We start from the raw sequence: 26,469 nt of genomic DNA on the forward strand, positions 1-26,469 counted from the left end.
GTGTGTGTGTAAATGACAGACCTATACTAACACTAAAATGAGTATCTGGGTAATTTGCAACACCTTTTAACAAAAGTAAAAGTTGCAGAAGTAGTCCTGGAGTAATCTAGGTAAAATTTAGAACAAGCTACCCTTAAGAGGGAGAAAAACTTGAAATGCACAGAAGCCCTTCTTCAGTTAATCCACAGTCTCTTGTGTCCAGAATACACAGATAGTGCTGAAGGTGTCTCACAGGTCTTAGAGCACTGTAAAACCAGCTCCCTGAGGCCCCACAGCCCTGGCTGCCTTCTGTGCCATGGAGGCTGCTCCATCACTCAGCCCTTTTAATTACCTGTCTCACTCGTGCCTCCTTCTCCTCCACGCTGCCCAACTTTGTCAAGGCAGCCAATACCCTCCCAAGAGCAATGGAGTAAGGATGGTGGTTCCAGGCTTGGATAGGTCAGGAGAGGAGGGAAGGGAAGGGAAGGGAAGGGAAGGGAAGGGAAGGGAAGGGAAGGGAAGGGAAGGGAAGGGAAGGGAAGGGAAGGGAAGGGAAGGGAAGGGAAGGGAAGGGAAGGGAAGGGAAGGGAAGGGAAGGGAAGGGAAGGGAAGGGAAGGGAAGGGAAGGGAAGGGAAGGGAAGGGAAGGGAAGGGAAGGGAAGGGAAGGGAAGGGAAGGGAAGGGAAGGGAAGGGAAGGGAAGGGAAGGGAAGGGAAGGGAAGGGAAGGGAAGGGAAGGGAAGGGAAGGGAAGGGAAGGGAAGGGAAGGGAAGGGAAGGGAAGGGAAGGGAAGGGAAGGGAAGGGAAGGGAAGGGAAGGGAAGGGAAGGGAAGGGAAGGGAAGGGAAGGGAAGGGAAGGGAAGGGAAGGGAAGGGAAGGGAAGGGAAGGGAAGGGAAGGGAAGGGAAGGGAAGTCTCTACCTGTTTAGCCAGCACCTTCATGTGAGCCACACTGCCCCTGCAATAAGCCTCCAGTATCAGACCGAACTGCACCGACACGGCGGGGATGTGAACCTCCGACCTGCCGGGGGAAGAGCTGCTCATCAGAGCACAGCATTCACACTACTGCATCCTCCCAGTCACTCAGAAACCCAGAACAAACACAAAAATCCCCAAAACAAACAGTAAAACACCTCACGGTCACATAAAACATTAAAACACCTCATGGTCACGTAGCTGAAACAAGCCAGATTTCCTGTGAGATGCCAGAGCCCCTCTGTGCTGGGGACGACGAGGGCAGGCCAGTTTGGATGCAGGATCCTTGTTTCAAGCCCAGGACTGCTCTGGGGGCAGCAGGGCTCATGCCAAGAGGTGGTGACTGAACACCTGCTTCAGGACCCCCTTTTATTCCGAGCAGCTCTGAGAAGTCACTGACTTTAAATCACACATTCTCCATTCTTTGTAAAGGAAAAGCCCAATTTTCCTGAAGGAGAACACTGAAACAAACCACTGAACTTTGTATCAGAGCCAATTATCCTCCAAAACATTTTCATGCAACACTTGCACTTTCTAACGAGAAATATTAAAATTAATTGTGCTCTAAAGACAGAATCAACCTATCCAACCTACTCCAGTCCATTCTACAAGGCTTCTGCCATTCATGAAAGTGCTCATCAAAAGTAGTAAGAATACACAGAACAGCTTTTATTTTCTGTTAGACTTGCAACAATAATAATTTTCCCCAACTGTGAGGTATAAATATTGTGCTTTTACTGCACTCACAGTCAAAACAAACACAAGGGGTATTTACAAACCTAACTCATCAGGTAGTCAGAGCTAAATGCAGTTTGGAATACTTTCATCCAAGGGTAGATTACAGACCACTCTAACTTATTTTTAATGAGAGGTCTGATCCACAGATGCCAAAGATAAAGACATGAAGAGGAGTTGTGGGGCACTATGATTATGACTCATTTAGAAAAATCCTCAAGAAATCATACTTGGAAGCCCAATCAGGCTCAATAGTTTCAGAAAGATGAAAGGAAAATCTCCTACCTCAGGTGCCAGAACAACATCTGCCCTATTCTGCGATTGCCGAGTGCTCTTTCCAGGAGAAACCTGGAGAGTGCACAATCCAGAAAAGGCTCATACTTCAGGACTTGCACAAGTTGGAGAAGATACTGAGAGAGATGAGGTACATAAAAGATTAGTGATACTTTAGAAATTCAAGTGCATATGACAAACCCAACAATGACAGGATTTGGTTCAATACCAAGAGTGTCTCCCAATTTTTCCATCACACAGAGAAGGACAACACACAACTTAGTGCAACTTCCAGATGGAAATCATTCCAGATGCATTCTTAGGATGGAATTCTAAGCAGCCAAATTCCTTGTTTGGATTTGAAAAGAAGTCAAAATAATTTTTTTTTTTTTCCCCAAAAGTCTGTCCTTGACCATTAAAAATTAATCACTAAACTATTCACCACAGAGAATTCAGAATTCAAGGACAGGAAATGTGCAGTAATGATAATGTTACACAAGTTCTGCCCTAGGTTACAGAGGAGAGCAAATGAAATGCAATACGGGAAGAACTGCAGAGAATTAAGAAATCTGTGAATCAAAACCAAATCAGTAATTCTCTGATTATTTACTGCATGCTACAGCTCACATTCCTATTAAATGGTACAGCAGAGTGGAGGTGGCTGGGTGCCAGGTGTTACAGTACTTGACTCCAGGAATATTCCTCCCTTTGTTATTAAAATGTTTCTCTCAGAGTCTCTCCTCTCCTTTGCCCAAGAAAGGGATGAACACCCAGTCCTCTCCAGGACAAAGGTGCCCTGGTGTTGTCCTTGCAAAATGGAAAATAATCATAATTTCCTACAAGGGGGAAGAATAAGGTGGTTTTATTTAACTGCCAGTGACACTACCCAGAATTCAGACTGCTTTATTTGGCTACCTATCCATGGCAGGCAGTGTGTTCAGCTCTTTCCTCTTGGGGTTCTTTTATCCTGTGAGCAAAAAGAACGAAGTTTGGCACCCAGAAACCCTCACCTACCTCATCTGCCTCAAACAGCCCACTGCATATTCCCTGACGTACTGGTCGGGGTAGTTGAAATCCAGCAGCTCCAAAGCCTCCCTGGGCAGCAGCTTGGGCCAGATCTGCAGGAGGGCCTGGAGCTGTTCCAAAAAAAAGGTGACAGGTAAGGACACGGGTGGGTCTCACTGCTCATAAAGGCACTCAAATGAACAGAAGATGGTGACCAGCTGCCATGGGATGGGGGGTGTAAAAAGGAGAGAAATATTTTGGGGTAACTGGGCCCACTTCTGATTAAGTTTCTTACTCTTTAAAATGATGCAGATTATTTTTAGTCTGACAAACATGCTTCTTCACATGCAGACACAATGCACAGTAAACAAAAAATAGGCAACAACAGATATGTATAGTTTAAAAACATATTCAATAAAAATAGGATGTTTTCTAAGTGCTCTCATAAATATATAACCATTTTGGTAACAGAAGTTTTCTACTAAGGATAAAAAAAAGGGTTTTGTTGAGAGAGAGCTTTCTTTACCAAAAATATTTGACAATCTCAACTGATGGAGCCTTTTTGAATATTCACTGTGAATAGCAATGAGCTTAAATTGGAAAAAAAAAAACCAACAAAAAAAAGAGGTTAGGTATTAAAACAAATAAAGAATCTCTAGACTGACTAGACTAGACTATTGATGACAATAATGTGCTGGAAAAAATTACAGAATACAGTGAGGCATAACTTTGAACTACCAAAAAGAACAACATTTAGAGGCCTCACAAAATAAAATTATTTTATTGCATTGTTATGAAGCTCACAGCTACCTGCTGAGAGCAATATGTACAGAGTTGTATCACTGAAACAGTACACTATGGATACAAATAAACACTTTAATGCACATTCCTATAAATGCATATTAGTATAAATTCAGTGTATCAACAGCACAAGATGTTCCTTTCCGTAGGAACAAGTCATGATAATAATAATAATAATACCCTTCCCTACAAATTAGGTAACACAAGTTATTTTATATTTCAATAGCACTTATAAGATCTGAATAATTAGGATGATCTTGTTTTTAGCCTGATTTCATAATGACTTTACAGCAGTGAAAAACCTTTATTTCTACTCTGTCACACATCAGCTCCTGCTTCCAGCTCCAGTAGGACAAACACGAGTTCACATTCTCAGCTCACATTTAACAGGCATTTTCATAACACCATTTTATACAGACTGTGAACTCAGTCATCATTTCTGTGAAATCCAGAAGGCAAGAAATGGGCATGAATCACAGAACAAAGCCAGGGCTGTGCTGAAACTCCACAAGTGGAGGAAAGGACCAGCTAAGATGTTTCCATGGGCAAATACAGGTATGGACACATGATGGAAACTAAAACTAAAGCTGTTTTAAAAATAGATGTCACATTCCCACAGAAAAATACACTCAAAAATACACTCCAAAATCTACTGACCCAGCAAGGACCAGTGATGTCCTGAGTGCAGCCACTAACATTTCCATAGCAGGAACACTGGCACTGAAACTCTGCAGGAAACACTAACCCTGAGCACAAATTTAATACACAAGACAGACACTGAAAATGCAAACAGCAGCTCTGCTTGTCAGACAGTCACAGACTCCAAAACAAAACTAGCCGAATTTCTACACAATCTACTGCAAATCAGGTGCAGAACCAGCAAAAATATAGAGCTATTTTGTTAATACTGAATGATTGAAACGGAAAACCTGAAATAGTCTGAAAAGATGAGCTCATATGGCCCCACATGCCTCATACATCAGGCAGTGAAAGTCATGATCCACATGATTTTTTTCCAGTAAATGTACATTTACTGGGAAGATGATTTGAAAATACAGAGCTCCTCCCTTTGCTGAAATCATTGCACAGGTGGTTACAATGAGGATGAACAATGCATGTTTCAGAGAACACTTGAATTTGGCCTTGGTGTATCAATATTTTCTTCTGTAAAGAAATAACCACAGTTTCTTCCTTAAGAAGACTAGATGAGACAATACAATTAAGTACAGGCCAATGTTTTTATTCCAATTATTTCAATTGTCTTTTCTCTACTTCTCATTAATGATGGTGTCACTTCACTGAAATCAAGTGGACTTAAAAAAATTCTTTTAATTTTTTTGTTTTAATTCTGCTTGGAGTATAAATACTGCCTGTGAATTCTCATAACAAGTTCTGCCACCCTGCTACTCTGCTGAGCAGGGAGGTTTTGGCAGCAGGAAGAACAATTCCTTCTGTGCAACCATTCTGCTAAAATCCTGCAAATCCAACGAGGGCTTGGTAAATAATGGTAAATAATTCAGGAAAGCTGCTTGAATGCACTGGGCATAACTTCATGGACTACTGAACTAATAGATTAATGATAGTCTACAATCAAATATGAGAGAGTCCATTTCTAAAAAAGCCTCACTATTTTTAAGCTGCATTAATAAAAACAGGAATATAGTTATTAAGTCCATTTGCTTACAAACAGCTGGTGTTTGATTGACTTTTCTTATAAACAGCTGGTGTTTGACTGCTTCTTTTGGTTTTGTTGTTTTGTTGTATTGTGTTTGGGGTTTTTTGATCTTCTTGGTTGAAGTGTCAAGACTTACTGAAATGCATCTAAAAATGGGCATTAAAAAAACTTAAAAAAAACCTTAAACTTAAAAAAACTTTTGGTACAACAGCATGCACATTGCAGCAGACAGCTAGTACAGCAAGTATTTAAATTTAATGGGAAGTAAATTATAAATCCTGATCATTTTGGAATTCCTAAAATGAATGAGGCTATCTTGCCTTACCTGAAAAGGTAAATCATTAGAAGCACTGACATGTCTATGTACTACAGAAATATTCAGCATGTTTAAGGTAAGATCTCATTTTTCAGAGAGACTCTCCACACTGCCAAAACCAATATTATGATATAAACTCCACTATTGTCTATAGATAAGCAAACATAAATACTATATTCCTTCCAGAAAGTACACAGTAACAAGACAACAACATATTTTCAGCCATCTGTTTAAATAAAAAGTTTTATGTATATGTAATATTTAATGTTCCTAAGTGTAAAGGACTTTGAGCAGTCAGCTAATATCCAGACTCCAAGTTAGTTTTCAAAACTAACTATCAAGGGCCATATTTTAAAACCCCAGCACTCAGAATGCCTTTTCCTTCACATATTTTAAGGTGCAAACAAGTGCTGGCTTGTATTTTTACAGTTTTGATTTCCAGATAACTTTTAATAATGAACAATAAATTTAGAAGTAATGGAACTACTAAGGAATGGGATTCTTGCACATGAAAGAATACAAGTGAGCAAGGAATGTGTGGGTGCTCGATTTTGTTAGTGCAGTGTTCATGCACAGACAAGGAGCTGGGATGAAATTCCATTTATTTTCAGAAGTTCACGGAACTGACACATCTAGCTGGGAGGGAGGATGTAGCAGAAAATGGAACTCTCTGCTGGAGCAAACTAAGAGCCTGACTGGTTAATCACAAAAATCATATAATGGACAGACAGAAGATGGATTTTCATGGAGTGGCTGCCTTTTCTTCCAAGAACACAAAGCTTGTAACAGGTGAAGGTCAGAATACTAAGGGGCAATAGAGTTTTCTATCATCAGCCATAATTCTTCACGGCAAATGCTTTTTGCTCTAAGTTTATAAAAATCACAAAAAGTAGTCAAAAATTTAAAAAATAAGACTGAGGGAAAGACATTAACATTATCTCAGTGTAGTGGTCTGTCAGAAGGTGAGCATCATTTACACCTGAATTCTGTCAGGAAGACCAGAACAACACCTGTGCTTGGTAACCTGGGCCAGATTTTTATTTTGTCCCAAACTTCACTGTACACAATCTGACTAAAACATTTCAATTCCAATCCAGAAACCTGTTACTTTATTCTTTTAAAAACAGTCCATCAAGCAGGCATGGTTTTACTGTGAGCTCATATAACTTTTCCTGTATTAAAGTTCAACCTATTCTCAAAAAGTGCCCTAAGAGTTGGATTCTATTTGGGTAAATACAGCAAAAGGCAGCAAAACCAACTTCATTACAGTGTAGTGAAATAACCTTGCACATCTGTGCAGCAAACAAATGAACCAATTTTACTGGAAATGCACCTTGCTTCACAGCACCAGCCTCACATCCTTAAAAGTTATTTTAAAGAGACTATTGGGTCAAAGAGACAGGATGAGAATGATGTGTTTTGTAGCACTGGTGGGTCTCACATCTCTTTGAAAATCCATCTGTCTGCCTTGGTGAGTTTTAATTACCCAGTCTGAGATCTGGATTTTACAGTATTTGAGCAGCTTAACAATTTTCACAAGAAGTTTTATTTCAGATCTTGATTTACAACGTTTTTTTTAGAATAGCCTTATAAAAATCATTCTTGCTGTGAGGATGGTCAAGCACTGGACGTTTTTGCCCAGAGCCTGTGGAGTCTCCACTGGTGGAGGTACTCCCAACTCAGCTGGACACAGTCCAGCTCAGGCTGACTGTGCTGGAGCACGGGGCTGCACTGGATGAGTCTGGGAAATTCTTGCTTTTAGCATCAAATTTCAGCACATAATTTTAACATTAGTCTTTATAAATACCCACTGTGTTTTTCTTGTCATTAAGAGCACCCTTGAAATGCATTTTGGTTTTGGGGTTTATGGAGTTTTCTTTGAGAGAATAAGTTCTTTATGTGTCCAGGCTGCAGAAGTTAGACACTGAACTCCAGCTTGCACAACAGCACCAGTTCAAACTGGCTACACTTGGGAAACAAATCCTATTTTCTGATTATTTAATTGAAGCTTTTTTCCCCACCACGTTGTCTTTTCCCTTACCTGAGCAACGTCTTCAAGTTTGTTCCACTTTAAAGAGAGCAGCAGTTTTGGCAACGATTGTGGGAAATTCTCACGACAGTCATATCGCAAAGTCCAAATGAGATCCATTTCATTTTCACACAGCTGAGATAAAGGATCTCTTTCCATTATATCTTTTAGCACAACATAAAACTTCTTACCACCTCGACCCTAGGAAATCAGACATGTATAATGGGATTAATTCAGTAAGATTCTAGTATGGTACCTCAAATACCAGCATCTCTACAGCAGAAAGAACATCAGATAAAAACTCCTTAAACACAAGGAAATGACCACTGTGCCTGTCTTTCAGATTCCTTACTGTAGACACTGTAAGTAACAGATTCCAAATCCAGTGTGCAGAACTTCCTGAAAAAATAACTCAACTTCAGAGTTAAGGACACTAGATGGCAATATTTCTATTTTCCAACTCCAACATGGAGCACTCTCCAGTGCATTTAGGATGCATATACTTTCTCCTTCTATTTTTTTTCAAATGAGCAAATTTAGATACATAGATAATAATTTGTTCTTATTAGCAATAAAAAAATACTTTTGCAACAATCAAAAGAAAACATATTTGCCAAGTAGACAGACATTTATTTTGGTCTTCCTAAATTTTTTTCAGCTCTAATATAAATCTTAGCTGTCTTCCAAAGCCAGAGTATGTAAAACTTTTTGACAAAATAAAGACAAGTCCAAAATATAATGGAAAAAGCAGATATAGATCTGAATTTTAAAGCAGTTCATCAAAGTGAATTATATAAGAAAACAGAGTCAGTAGAAATGCTATTTGAGTAGCTGACTTATTTATTTCTACATTGATGCAGAAATAAGAACCAAAAAACCCCAGAAAATTAATTTTTAAATAGTCTTCAGATGATGCTCACCGCCATTGCAGCATTGTCACTGTTTCTTGCAATCTCAGCTGCCTTTTCAAGTATCTGCAAGAAGTTGGTTTTAAATTGTTAGATTTAACCCCAAATCTGACTGCATTGCTACACAGAACAAGCATTACAGAAACGAAGCAGACAAGGAAAAAAAAACTGCTATCTTTTAGGTAGTTTTTATATCCAGTGGACTATTGTGCAGTGTCCCTTTTCTCACCTGCAGGACTAGAGAGATCAGGAACAGCAGTGCTTATGATGACCTCCATTATTTCCTTTTTCATCACTCCTGGGCTAAATTACACAGCCTTCCTGATGACATCTTGCTTTCTGTTTCTACATTTCTTCCTTATTTTTCATCCAAGCAAACCAATTCCTCAACCCTAAGTTATCCTTTGCTTTTCTCACCTCAACCTGTGCAGTTTCCAATGCCCATGGATCCATGCCCACTGTTTCCATGCCATGGATCCATGCTTCTAGCCCTCAACCCCAGAAAGAATCCACAAGCCCAGTCCTTTCACCATGCTCTCAGACTGCCCATATCATCTCAATCAGTGTGTCCAGGTACTCTGCTAGATCTTGGATCTCCTCTCCTTTTGTTTTTTCCCTTTTGAACATTTTACTTGATTTTGAAGTTCACACAATAACCAATAATGGAGAATTAAGTCTCGAAGTAAATGCAGTTCTTCAAAGTGCATTCTGCACATTACTGCAACCAAGCCAGGTGTTACAATGCTGAGCTGGCCAGGTATGTCTGTCTACAGATGTCAGATGCTGCTGCTTCAAGGAACAAATCATGAAATAAAATCTCAATAAAGAAAAAATGTAAGGAACTCCAGCATCTAATTTCCCTGAGAGCTCTGCATCGTCCATCACCCAGGAATACACCAGCACCCCAGCTGGTCTGGGAGTCACAGGTACATCAAGACTTGTGTTGTCTTTACTCAGACAACACAAGAAACAACAAAAGACTGCAATAATCAGAGCATAAATACCCAGCAGCTAAAATCCCTAGAAAGGCATCCTGTTTTATTTCTTTTCTCTGTATGAAACTCTCATTAATATCATGTATTACATCTGCTACTTGGCTACAAAGCTTATTTACATACTGTGTGTGAAAACACGCATAAACAAAACCACAGAGTCCTAATTCTATGTTTGATTCTTGCCTCCCCGTGCTTTGCAGAGTTATTGTTTGCAAATAAATTTTCAAAGTCTTTGCAAGTCCAGCTTTGTTCGAGTGAACCCTGAGCCCCATGATGTGCCTGCAGCACTGGCCATGGACCAGCCCCACACATGGCTGTTGTCTCAGACAAGTTTCTTATCCCTGGTCCAGGCACTCTTGCTCCCTCAGCCCCAAAAAGCTCCTCGTTGTGGAAGCAGTGTTGCACAGCTCACTGTGCAGGCAGGTTGATGAGATGATTGAAAAGATTCATCTATTTTTGCACATTATGCTTCTCAAAACACAAATCTGGCATCTCATTCTTTGTTTTCTTGGCAGAAACCAGCAACAACGCTGGGAAAATGAAAAGCAGCCATAAGCAAGCAAGTCTCAGCTGGAGCATTGTGAGAGACAGATCCTCAGCTGATGTAATTCCAGCAGCTGAACATCACTCCTCATTCAACAGAACCTTCACCAAGAGAATCTTTAGGAGATTGAATTGAATGAAGGTGAAAGTCACAAGGGATGAAGACCATTAGACCCTACCTTAATGTCACTACACTCTGTCTCACCCAGTAAAATCTACATTCAGCCCAGGGTTTTAACTTTCTGAGAACTTGGTATTGCAGAGACAAAGAACAGAAACATCAGAGCCAGAACTAATATGTGACTACTAAAGAGACACACTTTTACTTAATCTGTCTAATACGCACATTATTTTTTTTCTTTAAAAATTAAATACCCATAAGTGTAATGAGTAAAAAACTTAAAGCAATACCAAAGCTGGATGAAGCTTTAACTGGTCAGCCATAAATAAACAGCAATTGGTCAGTATTGGTTTTAACTCTCACTGCATTTCCAATGCTGTTTGAATAAAAGAAAAAGTACTGTGATAGCAAGGAAGGAGAAACACTATTAACCCAAACTGAAACAAAGGAAATGCTACCTTGTAATTTGATTTCATTTTTATGAACTTTAAATCCCAAATCTGCCTTTGAACAAGATTATAAAACTTGGTGATTTCAGTCTTTTTGTTCATGCTCCCCAAAGGTGCAAAATCCTCCAAAAAGAAAAAGAAGCAATTTCTCTAGGCTGTTATTGACTTTCCCCAAACCAAAATTCAGACTAATGTGTACATGAGTTAAGCCTGATTTTTATAATGTATCATTAGCAGTCTGTTTTAAGACTTATTTCATTACTTGTTTCCAGGATTTAGCTTTTTTTGCTGGTTTCTAAACATCTTTCCATCCATCCTTCACGCTACAGAAATAACCACATGTATTCCAAATATACACTTCCTTTCTAGACAGATTCTTATCTTCATCTGTAGAAAACTGCAGAGCCACTTCAGTGGATTTAGTCCAAATGCAGACCTTCAGAAATCCCTTTGCACACAGTGCCAAGAGTCCATTTATCCTTTAAAGGACTTGATCTCACAGGGCAGTACCCCAAAGAATGGCTAACACACATTTGTACCAAGAGAGAACAGATCTTTATAGATCACAAGCAAGAACAGTTTGAAGGTTTCCAGAATAGCAGATAAATTTAGCTTTTTATAAGATCATTCATACGGGAAACTGATTTGCTTTTGACCTTCAAAAGACCATGCACAGACCACTTTTAAAAGTGTCCATCTTCAAAATAGACCCTGAAGTCAAGCACTGCCACTCATGCAGTGCAAGTTTAACAAACTGCAGTACAGTGACTAAAAGGCAGGAAAAGGGGAATTCACTGGAAAGGCAGGGTAGAAAGGAAAAAAACCAGCTATTTCCACATAAACATTACAACTGCTCTTTAGGACGTCCCTTACCTTATCAAAGGGAGGGTAATTAATAGGCTGTTTTGAATATTCCTGAAATCTAATGTGCAAAGCTGTTGCATTTTCAGTGTAAGGGTTAGTCTGGACGGTTCCCATGGGATTCAACATTTCTTCAAGTTCATCTGAAACACAGAGCATTTAATATTACAGGCCAGGCATGCAGTAAGAAATCACTTCCTTAGAAAATGGACAGAGCATGTTTTGCTGCACAGCACTTTTAGTGCAATGCTCTGTATTTCCACCATAAACCACCTCCTGCATTCCCAAATGTTGGATTATCACCCCATGAGAAACTGATTTCCTTAAGGAAACATAATAGTCCAGGAAAGCTGAGCTATCCCCACACTGCAACAAATCCCAGTGAGATCTGCAGCTTCTGCAAAGCAGGACACACCCTCTGGATCAAATGGAGAGCAGAGCCTCAGGCCAGCCAGGCTGGGACAGTGTTCCTCAGGATGGGCTCAGAGTGACACGAGGCTCCAGCCACTTCCACTAACTGATCTCAGTATCAGGGAACATGACAAAATTCCAGTTCACAATTTTTGCTGATGCAAATATTATCACTTACATTATAACTGATCTAATCAATTTGGGGTACAAGGCACAGGGACCAAATGAAACCTAAACTGTACCTTAAAAGCAAGTAAAACCAGATATAAATATGCATCTATTTTATGTGGTTTTCCTTCCACAACAGATGAAACTTTTAGAACACTATTTCTTGCTCTTCCTCTTTCCCACTAAACAATACTTTCAGGAAAGAGATTAAAATGTGGTACACATTTCCACATAAAAACTACAAGTATAAAGTGATTATCACAAGAGAACTGAGCATGCATACAGTAAATATTCTGCTATTGAATCCCACTCTCTCCCACACCCAAAGTCCAAATCTGAAAAGCTGAGGTTTACCAGGAAATGATGACCAGCTGTGCAGTACCAGTTCCCCATTCCTCAAGTGGCCTTTATAATCAAACACCATGGTATTTACCCAGGCTACAGGATAATGCTGCCAAAGGAAAGAATTGTTATATGGAAACGAAGATGCCAGCAAATTTTACTACACAAAATACACTGCAAATACATAAAATTGAGAGGGTGGCTTGTTTTTTTTTAAATGGTGATACCTTTCAGAACTAAGAATTATCAAAAGTTTTCATTCCAAGATGTGCAATTCTTAATGCATACACTGCTTTTAATATATTTTCTTTACATTGTGCATTCTTGAGCACTAAAGTGAGGACAAGGAAAGATTTCTGGTTGCTCATTTTGATATAATTTGAAGGTCACTCAAGAATAACAAATGAGATAAATTACCACTTTTCCTGCTTTCCTAATGGTTTGGTATTTGGAAGGATTCATTGCCTTGGTGGACTTCTTAGTTTTCATCTTATCCATGACAGCATAAACAGCAAAGCAGAGCCTTGCCATCCTTGGCAGATCACAGACATTGATTTCAAACTCCAGCACTTCATTCCAAACGTGGTCACTTCTCCCAGATATTTCTGTGCTTACAATTGTTTTACAAAGGAGCTCTGTGCCATGGAAAAGACCAGCCCTAACATGAACCTGCCATAAAGAAATGAGAGATTTTAAGCTTGTCACAGAACCTACAGATTTCTGCATAGAATAATATATAGAACATACATACATATTAATTCCACCAAACAAACAACTAAGCACAATGAAGAAGTTAAGACTAATTTTCTGAATACAAATTAAAATCTCCAGGTAGAACCAATTTGTGCTTCTAAATGAGAAATATTTAGAGTTTTTTCAGCTTAAAAAAACCTCACTTTTCATTTAAACTGTTTCTAAATATGTATACAGGGAACACTGCTGACCCTAACATGGGAGTCACCTGTAATAATAATAACAATGTACAAGATTTCCAGGGTTTGTTTTGTCTTTAGTACCCAGAAACCAACAAAACCAGGTTGCTTGAACAATTAAAATAAGGATCAAGAAAGGAGAAGGACAACTAGACAAAGAACCTGGAGTTATTACTGTCACTAAAATTAAACTTATTACAGGTTAATGCTAAGATGTTTTTCTGTTCTTTCTTCATTTTTCTGTTTCATTTCTACATTTCTGTTCCATAACATGTATACACAGAAAAGTGCAGAGTGAAATGTGCCAACTTCTTTCAGGTGGCCCTCCAAAATATCAGTGAGAGAGAGACATGGAGAGACAAAAACCCCACTAATGTAATCTTTTTGCTCAACACCAAAAAGAAATCCTCAATGTTAAATGTGTCAAAGTGATCTGATGTTCCCTCTTCTCCTGAATCAACCTTCCCCACATTCCCTTTAAGCTATCATATTATTGCTGAGCACTGCAAGGGAAAGAGAGATATTAAATTTGATAGTGGCATTGAGTAAAAAAATAATTCACCTCTCTGATTCTTCTGATCCTGTTAATGTAAGGGATTGAATCCCAATTTTTTTCTTTTCATTCTGACATGCCCCTTTTACAAATGAAATGGTGTGTACTGATGGGGTGGCCAAAGACCAAGAGAAAAGAAAAGCAGTTTTCAATGTCATGTATTTGGAAAATGGGGTGTTGGGCTGCTGGGTGAGGTCACTTGTGCCCTAGGTGGATGTCCCCAGCTCACACTGGGGCAGTGCTACCCAGCTGACAAATGTTTTGTTCCCCACTACAAACACTGTATTTGTGAACCTTGGTGGTGGGTTCAGCAGAAATGGATGAATATTGGCTTATCCACAGCACAGTGGGGCTAAAGGAACAATGGCAGTGAATTAAACAGACTTAGAACCAGGACTGGAAAACAAATACACTCTCAATAGTGACAATTTTGTAACACTGTAGACAGACAAGGCAGGGAAACATGCACAGGTTTGCAGGGTCACTGCATTCATTCTTGTTCTAGGTTACCCACAGGACTTGCAATTTTTCAAGACTGAAAAGCATTCAAAATACTAAATGACATTTAGATGGTGCCCACAGGTGCCAATATGAAAGAACTGCCCGTTTTTCCTGTTTCTTCTCAAGCTTAGAAAACACTTTGATTGTTTCCAGAAACTCCTGATAGCTATGTTCCTTCCAGAATCCACCAGCTCTTTTATCTTTCCTATTAAAAACTTAAGGCTCTACAGAACAGGGTTAAGAAGATATTGGAACTAGTTAAATAATGGTTTGGACAAAAAAGAGGGAAACATCTGGTTTTGTAGCCATCAATTTCCACAATCACAGTGTCTCAGGTATTAAAATGCAACTATGGCTCATTTATCTGTAATGTAGAACTTCTTCTTTGGTGTTGACCAAAATGTAAGATTGCTAATTTACAAGAAAGTTGTAACAACAGTTTGAAAGAAAAAAATGCACCAAGTATCCTGAATAAAGCATGAGAACAGCAAATATCAATGGTTAACTAGGTATCTTCCTTATCTACAGGATTGGCTACACAATTTACTGATTTCTGAACAAAAAAAAATTAGTTTCATGTTGCTCTACCTCACAGGCAAGTGTTTTGTAAGGCATTAAAGTAGCTGTGCAATAAATTCCCACGTGTTAACAACTTGTGGTCTGTACAGCAGTCAGTAGCCCAGTCGTGTATATTTTTACAGGAAATTATACTCCAGCTTTCTTTGTGATCCTCATGTATAGAAAATAAAAGACAGATTGTAGAGAAGCATACAGTCCAAGTTTAGACGTCCTGAATATATTCAGGACTACAAAAATACCATGTTGCACTTTAAAACATTTAATACTTAATTTACTTGTGTGTTTATGACAATCTATTTAAAATGAGCACATTTCACACCACTATCAGCACTTAAAAGTCAAACACCAATGAACACTTATGTCATACTGCCACAGTTATTGAAATGTTCCAATGCGCATATCCAGCTTCAGGCAAAAAAAGAATATTTTAGCAATAAAGCCAGATTTTGACCAATGCTAACAATGCAATTGGGAATAATTAAAAATGCTGAAATCTGTACGATTTTCAGTTCACTTAGCATTGAAAAACATTAAAATGATGAACAGAATGTCTTCTGATACCAGACACAATTACTTACTTTGGCATTTTCTTCTGTGTTTAGTTTATTGCCCTTTAATAGAATAATCTTGAAAGGGTTGGAAATATCCCATACACTCTGAGAAGAGAAACAAAGATACAAGTTCACTCTTCATCACTGTAACATTGAGACCTATTTTGCAAGCCAAGAATTTTAAGCAAAATTATCAAATACAAAAGAAAAAAATGCAGTTAAAAATATAAATTTGAAATCTTCGAAGATAAATTGGTCATCAGAGCTATAAGAGGAGACAAAGTAAAAACTCATCTGGAAGAGAGCTGGGGGTGAGAACATACATCATGTACCACATCCTGACAATTCAAAATTTATTGCTCACTCTGAGTAACTCCAGAGTGTGTAATAGAGCAAAGACCTGTCCACATTTATGTTTCTGAGGTAAATCTGCCACGCAAGAGGAGGCTCTGAGTTGACCCAGGTGACCTACACTGGAGCACAGCAGTCACAGCACAAACCCCAGGCACTGTGATTTATATGCCACAAGTCACTGCTCCCTTTGGGTATTCTCCCCATGAACTCACAGTTGTTGCTCTTGTTTTTTTTGGTGGCAGAGGAAGAGGAAGGTTGGAGGATTTTCGGTTTATGGCAGCTTCTATGGCAATCATCTCCTGCTCACACATCTTCTTTATGGTGCAGCACTCCACCAGGGTCAGCTGGGGAAGGGTCCTGCTCATCACACAGTTGCGGATATACTGAAAGCCCAGGGAAAACAGCTGTTAGCAGCCAGTAGACTATTCCCACAGCAACTTCCAAACCCAGAAACAAAGCATTCATTCCACAGATACAAAGGGAATGGTGCTCATGTGTTTTACAACTGCAGAGGGCTGCAGACACAAGGAGGGAGATGCTGCTGTTCATTAATGGGACAGGAGGGATGGGAGGAAGCACCTTTGGTCAAGGCAGCAGGGAAATGTTACATCAAGTTCCAAAAAACTCTCTGTACCTGGAACTGAATTAATGGGTGATCACCAAAGACATATTCCAGCCTTCCACTAACTTGCAGCACATAATCAGCAGGATCAACTTCCTCATCTTCTTTTCCATGGATAGTCAAACGTTTTCGGATTGCCAGCTCATTCAGCTTGATGGGATTCATGTTAGGAGACACCTGGAAACTAAATACATCCTAACAAAACACAAGCAGGAATAATGAAGGTCAAACTTGTCTTAGGCAGACACACAAGGCTAAAATTGTAGCACACATAATAAAATAGGTCAAAATAATAACTGTTAAATCCAGACTATATTAACAGTTAGAGTCTGTATGTTTAGGGCAATCAAAATCACACACACCCTTAAAAGCTGTAAGATATTAATTCCCAAAGTTTCATATTATCAGAAGTACTTTCAAAAACATAAGCCTTTACTTGATTTAGCAGTGCTTTAAAGACTTCTGGAGCAATGCATTGATCTAGAAGGTTCTGTTTTGGAATGTTGAATGAGAGAGACAATAAATCATGATGCATTTCCAAGTATTTAGCAGTACTAGATGTGTTAATTTTTCATCTTTCTGGCCACTAGCAAGTTACCCTCTTTCTAAGTATCACTGAACTCAGAAGAAAAAGCTTCAAGTAAGAAAGTAGAAGAAACTGTGAATGTAATTTGTGTAGAAAACCACCACCACATTGGGAGGAGAACAGAAAAGAGGAGTAGTGACCAACACCAGTAGCATTCTGAATACAATGTACAAAGACTGCATTTTTTAAAGAAAGCTTTTAATTAAAACCCTTAGAGGCTATCAACCTATTTTCAAAGTATCTCTAATTTTAATGTGTTCTAAAAAGATAAAGGTAAGAAGGTACTCTCTTTTGTAAATTAAAAAGGAGGTTTAAATTAATTTCAAGTTCCTAAAGTACAAGATCTGCAAAATCTTTTGTCTCCCTGCATCTATCACATTATGCTTTATACAGGCTTATTTACAAAGGTTGATTCAGGAGCTACGGGGTTTTGCTGTTTTATTTTCTTCAAGTTTTATTATTTCTTATTTACACACCCAATTCTGAAGATGTGAGCACCCTAAACCCAGTTATTGACAAATGTGCAGTGTTGTCTGCTTAGATTCTTTCAACTTGTACTTTATTTATATAGACTGGTAAGGAGCCAAGCTGCCCCAATGGAACAAGCAAACTCTGCAGAGTCACACTAAATTAATTCTGTGTTTTCTCAGTTTCTGCCTGGTTCACAACAGCTTCCACCTTTCAGAAAGCTGCCACAATGTGAAGGCTTTCTCCTCCTGCCACAACTGCTAGTTAGGAATAACACGTTTTCTTCACAGGAAGCTGGTGCTCTCTGACAGCTGCCTTGCTCCACAGATGATCTTAACAGACAGGTCATGGAGATGGGGAGCAGTCTCTCCTGCTCCAGAGACAACCACAGAGCCCTTACAGCTCACCCACACCTTCCAGACAAAAACTACTTTAATATTTCCTTCTCTCAATCTTGCAGCTGCAAGAATTGACAGAACAGTCCCCACACCTTCCTCTTTAACTCTCCTGGGATGACTCCAGGGCTCAGTGCAAGTAGTAACGTCTGGAACAGAATTTACTGCTCTAAAAAGCAGCTCAGATTTGAACTGTTAATAGCTCTGAAGGTCAGAGCTGGCAGCAGAAGCATTTGAAACATTTGAAATGTCAGCAACCTAAGCTATTATAGTGGCAGGCAAATACATTCTGCACCAGCAAGAACTTTTGCACTGCTTTTGTCCTGTCAGCATAGGCATATAGATGCAGTATTTAAACAAGGGCTGAAGATAATCTCACTCCTGGACAACACAAATTCTCTGTTAAGCTGAAGAGGACTGGAAAAGGTTTTGTCATAAAACACCTATGCATCCAACATAAGCTGGGGTTACTGGTGACCAAATTTAGCCTTCACCTCTACTTTTAGTGTCTCCAGACTTTACACCTTTAAAGTTTAAAAGGATAGTGCTAGAAAAAAAATCAGCTTTGTAACTAAAATAATCTGAATCATTAGAAAACCAGCCTCTTGCACCTGGGTCCAAATGGACATCAAATCTAGCCTGATGCATTTACACACTTATAGGATTTTTAAGGTTTCCAATGCTGATCATTCATGGTTACCCAAAAGAACAGAGTGAAAAAAAAGGGTAATGGGAATACTTGACTCAAGCAGAGTCAGAGCAACTTCAACATCATAAAAACTCATGCTAAAACATTTCAGGTACTCCTGGTAGAAACTAAAAGGGGTTTTATTTTAAAAATAAACTGTGGTTTTGCTAGCCTTAATGAAAAGCAAATTCTAAGTCTCAGTGTTTTGGTTTTCTATGTGCATTTCTAATAAAGGGAATACTGTTTCTTCTTTAAAAAAAAAAAAAAAATTTTCTTAATCTAATTGGCAGATCAACCCCAAAGATGCTCAGTGAGTCACACACACAGACAAGTATATTGAATATGGTCCCTGCCAGTTACCAGCAATCTCTGATGAACGGAGCTTAAAACTGAATGTAAGTGAAGCAACACAGGAACAGTTGGCAAAACAGGTCCTGACAACTTTGAACTGTGTTTTACATTTACACAAACATGAAGCAATACAGTAGATACAAGGTGTACATTTTGCCTTTAGAAGTTGAACTGTAATTAGAGTTTAAAAGTTCAATTCTCTACCGTGGGCTTACATCCTCACCTTCTTTCAAGAGTCAAGGATCCTGCTGAAAGACTTTGCAAACACCATAATGTAAGCATTCTATTTCATTTATATCCTTGAGCAATCCATGCCAATTCAGACCTGGATCAAGAACAGCTCATCAAACATGAACAACCATTCCTACCTGGCAGTTATCAAAATGAACAGCCACTACAAGGTTTCCACTGTAGAGCTTATCCTGGAAGCTCTCTGGGATAACAGGCTCCTGCTCTGGTGGGTAAGTGTGCTTCAACCAGTCCATCCAGGAGAGACCCACAAGTGACTGAATCTTTTCCTCACTGATTCTCCTCATTTTAGCTCGGAAGTCATTCACTTCAGGATCTTGTAAGGCATCAAACTCATGGAGACCTGAAAGAATTCAAGGAAGCAAAAGGATACACAGCTGTACAAATACTGCCCATGCCATTTAAACTGTTACTATCTTTAAGTTAAGGTGACACAGGTGGTTTCCTTCAGACATCCATCCAAAATGGATGCTCAAAGCTGAGCTGGGTTCTACATTGTCCTGTACACCAGTGTTCTTCCAAAGTTACTTGCACAACTCCCATGCAACCTGGCATGAGAGCTTATTTTAAACAATTAATACCAATACCTAGTATCTCCTAGGTACTAGAAAGTGGAAAATCCAACCTTACTCTGAATTCAAGGTAGTTTGGAAAGCTTTAAGTCTCTCCTCACAAGAGCAAATTTTAAAAAGCACAGTAAATGCATCATAAAGACCACAGAGCCGAAGTGCTTTCAAGCTATAGGGTTTTTTTAATTGTCAGAAAGATGACATCATCCTTTTAAATTCTGGTTAAAAGTCAAAAAAATCCTCTACTCAAGTTAAAATTACATGACTGAAATGTTTACCAATCCAAGACCAGTAAAGCTCCTTTTCAAAAACATGTAAAGAAGAAATACACAGGGCAAGTCCTGCCTGACCACCTTGGTGACCTTCTATGATTGAGTGACATCAGAGGACAGGGGATGGCTGTTGATACCACCTATGTGGACTTCTGCAAGGCCTTGGGCCCCATAATGTCCTTGTCTCTAAACCATAAAGAGATGTATGCGATGGGGGACTGTCCAGTGGGTGTGAAATTGGACACATCCAGAGGGTCACAGTCAACAGCTCAGAGTCCCAATGGACATGAGTGACAGGCAGTGTCCCTCAGGGTGTACTGTCACCAGTGTTATTAACTACCTTCATTAATGACACAGACAGAGGGACTGAGGGCACCCTCAGCAGAGCTGCAGATGACACCCAGCTGAGGGGTGTGGTGACACACCCAAAGGAGGGGATGCCAGCCACAGCAACCCAGACAAGTCTGAAAAGGGGGCACATGGGAATCCCACTGAGGTTCAGCAAGACCAAACGTAAGGTCCAGCACCTGGGTCACAGCAGCCCCCAGGATCAGCATGGGCTGGGGATGAGCAGATGGGGCACAGCCCTGCCCAGAAGGATTTGGGAGTGCTGGTGGATGAGCTGGACATGACCTGGCCATGAGCACTCAGAGCCCAGAAAGCTAAACGTGTCCTGAGGGCAGGTGGACAGAGGAGGGGATTCTGTCCCTCTCTTCTGCTCTGGTGAGACCCCACCTGCAGTGCTGCACCCAGCTCTGGGCCCCCTGCACCAGGGGACAGGGGCCTTCCAGAGTGACCCCAGAGGGGCCACAAAGAGGCTCAGAGGGCTGGAGCACCTCTGCAATGGAGACAGGCTGAGAGAGCCTGGAGAAAAGCAAGCTCTGGGGAGTTCTTAAATTAAAAGAGGGTAGATTTAGAGTATATGTAAAGAAGACATTTTTTACAAGGAGGAAGGTGAGGAAGTGGCACCAGTTGCCCAGAGGGGTGGTGGATGCCCCATCCTGGACACAGTCAAGGTCAGATTGGACAGGCTCTGAGCAAACTGGTCCAGCTGAACGTGTCCCTGCCCACAGCAGGGTGGTGGAACGAGATGACCTTTAAAAGGTCCCTTTCAACCCAAATCATCCCAGGTTCCTATGATACAATGGAAACCTGTGACTTTTTGGTACTTCAGGAGGTGTAGGGCCTGCAAGTGTCTTTATCTTTACTCGTGAACTTTGAAGGCCATTGTACAAAACACACAAAGCACCCAGCACCTTCTGAGAACAAAGCACTAAGTTTAGAAGCTCAGACAGGAACACGTTTTTTTTTTCTGCTAAGGTACAGAATAGGGGCTGCTTAAGGCAGGGTCTGACACAGCTCTAATAAACCAAATATTCAATCACAGAATGTGAATCTCTCCAAATCTGTCAGGATCTGTCTGAATGGTTAAACTGACCAACCGTTCCCATTGTCAGCTCTAACAAATAGGCAGACAGTGTACTGCTGAAATCTAAACAAAACCTGCAGTCTTTATAAGAGACCTAACAATGGCTCATTGTTTTAAAACAAGAGGTATGACCTCATATGACCCTGTCAATCTTGATTGTATAACCAAGCAGAGTAGATTTAAAAGCTGAAAATTCTGAAATAACATCAAGAATAAGTTACTGTGAAACCTTTAAAAATAGCTTTTCATTGTTTGATGAAAATCAGTGTCACAATTGAGAACAAAACCAAGAATCATTGTTAACCAACTCAGACACTACGTAGAATAAAATCAGAATAATTTCTAGTTTCTTCTGAATATCCAGTTTGCTGGCAGATTATTTATGATAACAATTCTCAAGGATTATGTTGTTCTTCACTTAGTAATAATAATAGTAATATATATTTTTCTCCTTGTCCACAAAATAAAATTTGTTCTTGATTGATGTAGCCATACAATGCTGAAATGCAATACAGAAAGTAGCTTTAAATAACTTGCATGTGTTTCATCTTGACTATTTAAATTCTTTCCAACTATATCAGTATTTGTTTGACAAAAGGAAATACTGAATTTTTAAGAGTTTGGGTTTTTTTAATCCTCTCCTACCTGCCCAATTAAGACCCTCATACACAACAAAGTATAACCTCATTTTTAAAAAAATTAAATGGAATTACCTTTGCCTATAAGGACACCTATTTTGGAATCCAACTTTTCTCCTGGATCACAGTTCCTTGTCACTAGTTTAAGGACAGGAAGAAAGGGTCTAACATCACAAAGTCTCCGTGTTTCATCCTCTAATTCTTCATGTACAGCAGTCTGATTCACACATGAGAACATGTAAGAGTCAATCTCCATGAGGAGATGAAAGAGTGGGTAGGAATGTGCCTGCTTCCATAATAGCTGCAATGAAAACAAAGAAATAAATGAAAAAAAAACCCAAAACCAGAAAAGAGGGTCATATCTTAAGGCACTGAAGTTAACATTCATTTCTATTTATGTTCCCAAAAATTAGAAAAGAAACATGTTTGCTAACTTGGGTAATTTTATCATTACAAATCATTGTATGTTTACTTTGTCTCACTTCTAGTCTCTACCTTGAGTGATTTCCAGGACAGACCTCTGTAGTTATCATCAGCATTCCTTTTCTTTGGAAAACAGCTAAATATCAACAGTATATATTTATAGCATGTCAAGTTTCCATGTGCCACAAGCAGCAAGGAAACCAGACAGTTTAGTTCAAATCCCTTATTGCTGTTACTTACACATTTGTTTGTAAATTCTTTATCACTTGATATATTAGGAGTAGGTTAGTCTGTGCTGTAATTCTTTCACTGCCTAATTCCTCAGTAACTTTTCCCAATGGCCATTATCTGATCAAAGGTCAGTAGATTGTTTTTAGTATCTGTGGTCATTTCCTTACGTTTTCCCCTTCCCTTGGATACTCCCTCACATTTTATGTGACACTCCAATCTGTACAAAACCTTTAAGAGGCAGATGCAGTTTTTAAAGCAATTATCTTTGGTGCCAGTCAACAGAGGCAGGAGCTCAATTTGTGACTTCTGGACTAAAAATCTAATCAGGGAAATGTTAGATCAGCAAACAATGGATTGTCAATGTGTTAGAAAAAGGTTCAGCAGTACAGTATTAATATAGAGCTATTAGAATAACCTCTACTGAACTGTAACTACCAGCAAGAAGCCACTTTCCAAGCCTTGCCATCTGCCCAAACCCAGTGCTAACCCTCCCAGACACACTTTTTTATCACTCAATCTGCTGGGCACGTGCCTTCAGTACCTCATTTCTACGCCTGCTAGAATTCATGACTTGATTTGCCAGAGGGCAGGTCAAAATCAGAACCAGCCCTCATTCCAAACCTCAGTTAACTGCCCATTTGGTGTTACCTGTTTAATCTGAGATATGGTGGCATCTCGAGGGACATCCAGGTTGATGTAGATTCCAGTGGGCAACAGGAAGTCCACAGATATTGAGCCATCAGCACCAATCTGTGAATCCACTGCCCAGATGTCAAGGCTGTCTGTCACGGCAGGAGGCATTATGGAATCTCAATAATATCATAACCACATGGCCTTAGGGGAAAAAAAACCAACCTAAAATTCAGTATACTTAACCTTCTATAATTAAACACACATTTTAAAGTCTTTGGAAGGTTTACATAAGCCTGCTTTGTACAGCTCAGCTTACAACTCTAAGGTCTCAAATGCCAGTATTGCAAACAGATAAGCATAGTTTTACTCATTAATGTTATTTAATATAATAAAAGTATTTGCCTAGCAAAGCACTATTGTTGAGATGTTTATATCATTAAAACTAAGTCATAAGAGAAAAAACTAATTAGAGGTTAGCTGAAACAAAGTTAGAAATTCAAGTTCTCTCTAAAACCTTACCTGTGTAAAACACAACCAAAATAAACTTCATGGATGAAGAATGGCAATATTTCATATGAAAGCTCATGATCGGTTTCATTATTTTTTTTTGCAAATTTCCTATTAGTTGTCCATGAAAGTAGGCAGTGACATTCAACTTGAAAGTCTGTGTTCATAGCAGGAAAAATTTCTTTGACTCTACTAGAAAGTGTCATTTTCCTCTGAAGACACTTATCTCAATTTGTTTTCACCCTTAGAGAACGATCACTGAACTCCGCCCACGGTGCGAACTGCATCCCTGCAGGGTAGGAGGAAACCCTGCCCCTGATCTCCTCCAGCTCACTCCTCTGCCTTCCTGCTGCCTGTCCTCTGCATTTCAGCACATTTCTATTTACTCTGAATGCTACCACCGGTTTTACTGGCCTCCCAAGTCTTCTGTTTTGATCACCACTCTCTAAAACTGAGTTTTCCCTTCTGCCATGGCTCACTGAATCATTTTCCTCCTCCTCATCCAGACAATACTCCTCAGCTGCCAAAGGGAGGGGGAACACTGGAATACACTACAATAAAGCACTTTAATAGACAAGTTACCCCTGCATCTTTTGAATTCTTGTCGGACAGCACAAGATGTGGGAAATCACCCTTTGTAACAGAAAATGTCAGAATGTTCAACTCCACTCACAGCTTTCCAGTATTTCAATTAGTCCTTCCCTTCCCCACAATGGATAATAGATTACACCAACAGCACAAAAATCAACTTGTCAGTTCAAAGCTGCCTCAGGTATTAGACAACACATTCCATCCCACCTCCAACTGCCACATAAATACAATGAAAAACATAACCCAGATCATTCCAACACCTTGCCACCTGGCCTTAGCAAAGCTGTGAGGACCAGTACAAGCTGCCAATACATCTTATAACCACACTAATGTATGGATCACTTCATATTTTGTTTGTACTAGATAAAAATATAGCAGAGTTTTCAATAATGCCAAATAAAACCTCTTTAAATTTCAGAAAGCATAAGTACCTAAGGAAAAACATTTTTTTCTCAATAGAAGCAATAATCAGGGAGCTTCTGCCATCATCACTATCAAACAATAGTTTTACCACCATTATGTCCACATTTTCATCCAAAAAAATTCACTACATTGAGCAGATTGAATTAAAGCAGAAGTAACTGGAGGTGGTGGTATGATAAAAATAACAAATCCGATATGAAGGTATTTTATAGGAATTACCACAGTTTACAAATCCACCCACTCAGCATTGGATGTGTGAAGTTTAGCAAGGTGTGTGAGCTCTAAGGTGTCTAAAGGAAAGAAATAAAATGTTATCCCATCATTATATCCAGCGCAGACTACATTATTGGAATAACACGGCATCTACCCAAAAAACAAACCCAGACAAAACGTCTAATTCCTCATTACCAATCAGTATATTTTCCACAAGCTGCTATTTTAATGGGATACTATTTGTTTTGCTCCATCCAGTTAACTGTACCCATAAAATGCTGGCTGCAATTCTGCTGTAACCTAAATTAGCAGTCAGCGAAAAATACTAATACTGTACATTTTTTGTATTTGCAGTTATTTTCTGTTGTCATGAGGGTAAAATAAAGAGGTATTTCCATTACAAATTGTTACTTGGAGGGGTACAGCAGCAAGGAAATCTGTTTTATGTAGTTATTTTGTATATAGTTCATTCCTGCTTTAATTCACTGTATTTCTTCTATTTTCATACTCTTTCAGATGTTTTTCAGAGTTGCAGTTGTTGAAACCACTTTAGTGCATCAACAAGAGTTTAAAATCTTCAAAGAAACAAGACTTAAAAATGCTGCTCCATATCCTGGAGCCCAAACACCACAACACAGAGTTATAAAGTTCTTGTAAGATACTTGTTTATAACTACAGATTTCCAGCACAGACACCAAAGTCTTTTAAAATTCCATTTGCAGTTTCAGTTAAAAAGGGAAGAGAAGCCATCTTAGCAATCGGAGCATGCTGAGGAGCTATTCTTGCCTTCAGGCACTTACTAAACATTTCCTTCCTCAAGGAAGCAGGTCACTATGTTTTGCAGTCAGCACCCCGTTTCTGCCCCAAGAGCTGACATCACAGGGAAGCGAGAGAGAACCAGGTTTTATCCTGAGAAACTCAAGATTGCCAACCCACAGCAGCTCTGGGGATGAGTCACAGCCCCAGCTGGGACATGTGTGGTGGCACTGGTGACTAACTCTCAATATCACATCTAGGAACTGAAACAAGGGCAAAAAGCCATCTGGATTGGGAGTAACAGCACCAGAGACATTTTAAACAACTTCCAGCTAAAGGAAAAAAACAACAATTCAAATAATAATAAAAAG

At 39.4% G+C, this 26,469-nt stretch overlaps 1 protein-coding gene across 1 annotated transcript in view; it reads right to left on the reverse strand.

The window, feature by feature from the left end:
* Positions 1-26,469, reverse strand: part of PIK3CB (phosphatidylinositol-4,5-bisphosphate 3-kinase catalytic subunit beta) — an 86,447-nt gene that overhangs the window by 13,408 nt on the left and 46,570 nt on the right. The window contains exons 4-17 of the mRNA XM_064384794.1: positions 23,624-23,809; positions 22,397-22,622; positions 19,533-19,756; positions 16,689-16,871; positions 16,267-16,437; positions 15,728-15,805; positions 13,002-13,253; positions 12,597-12,693; positions 11,676-11,806; positions 8,707-8,760; positions 7,799-7,987; positions 2,975-3,096; positions 1,973-2,116; positions 899-998 (exon numbers count right to left, since the gene is read on the reverse strand). Coding sequence (XP_064240864.1) covers positions 899-998; positions 1,973-2,116; positions 2,975-3,096; positions 7,799-7,987; positions 8,707-8,760; positions 11,676-11,806; positions 12,597-12,693; positions 13,002-13,253; positions 15,728-15,805; positions 16,267-16,437; positions 16,689-16,871; positions 19,533-19,756; positions 22,397-22,622; positions 23,624-23,776 — 2,124 coding nt within the window. The 5' untranslated portion in view covers positions 23,777-23,809. The remainder of the gene's footprint in view (positions 1-898; positions 999-1,972; positions 2,117-2,974; positions 3,097-7,798; positions 7,988-8,706; positions 8,761-11,675; positions 11,807-12,596; positions 12,694-13,001; positions 13,254-15,727; positions 15,806-16,266; positions 16,438-16,688; positions 16,872-19,532; positions 19,757-22,396; positions 22,623-23,623; positions 23,810-26,469) is intronic.

This window comes from Passer domesticus, chromosome 11 (genome assembly GCF_036417665.1).
Source record: "Passer domesticus isolate bPasDom1 chromosome 11, bPasDom1.hap1, whole genome shotgun sequence".
In the NCBI taxonomy this organism is placed as follows: domain Eukaryota; kingdom Metazoa; phylum Chordata; class Aves; order Passeriformes; family Passeridae; genus Passer; species Passer domesticus.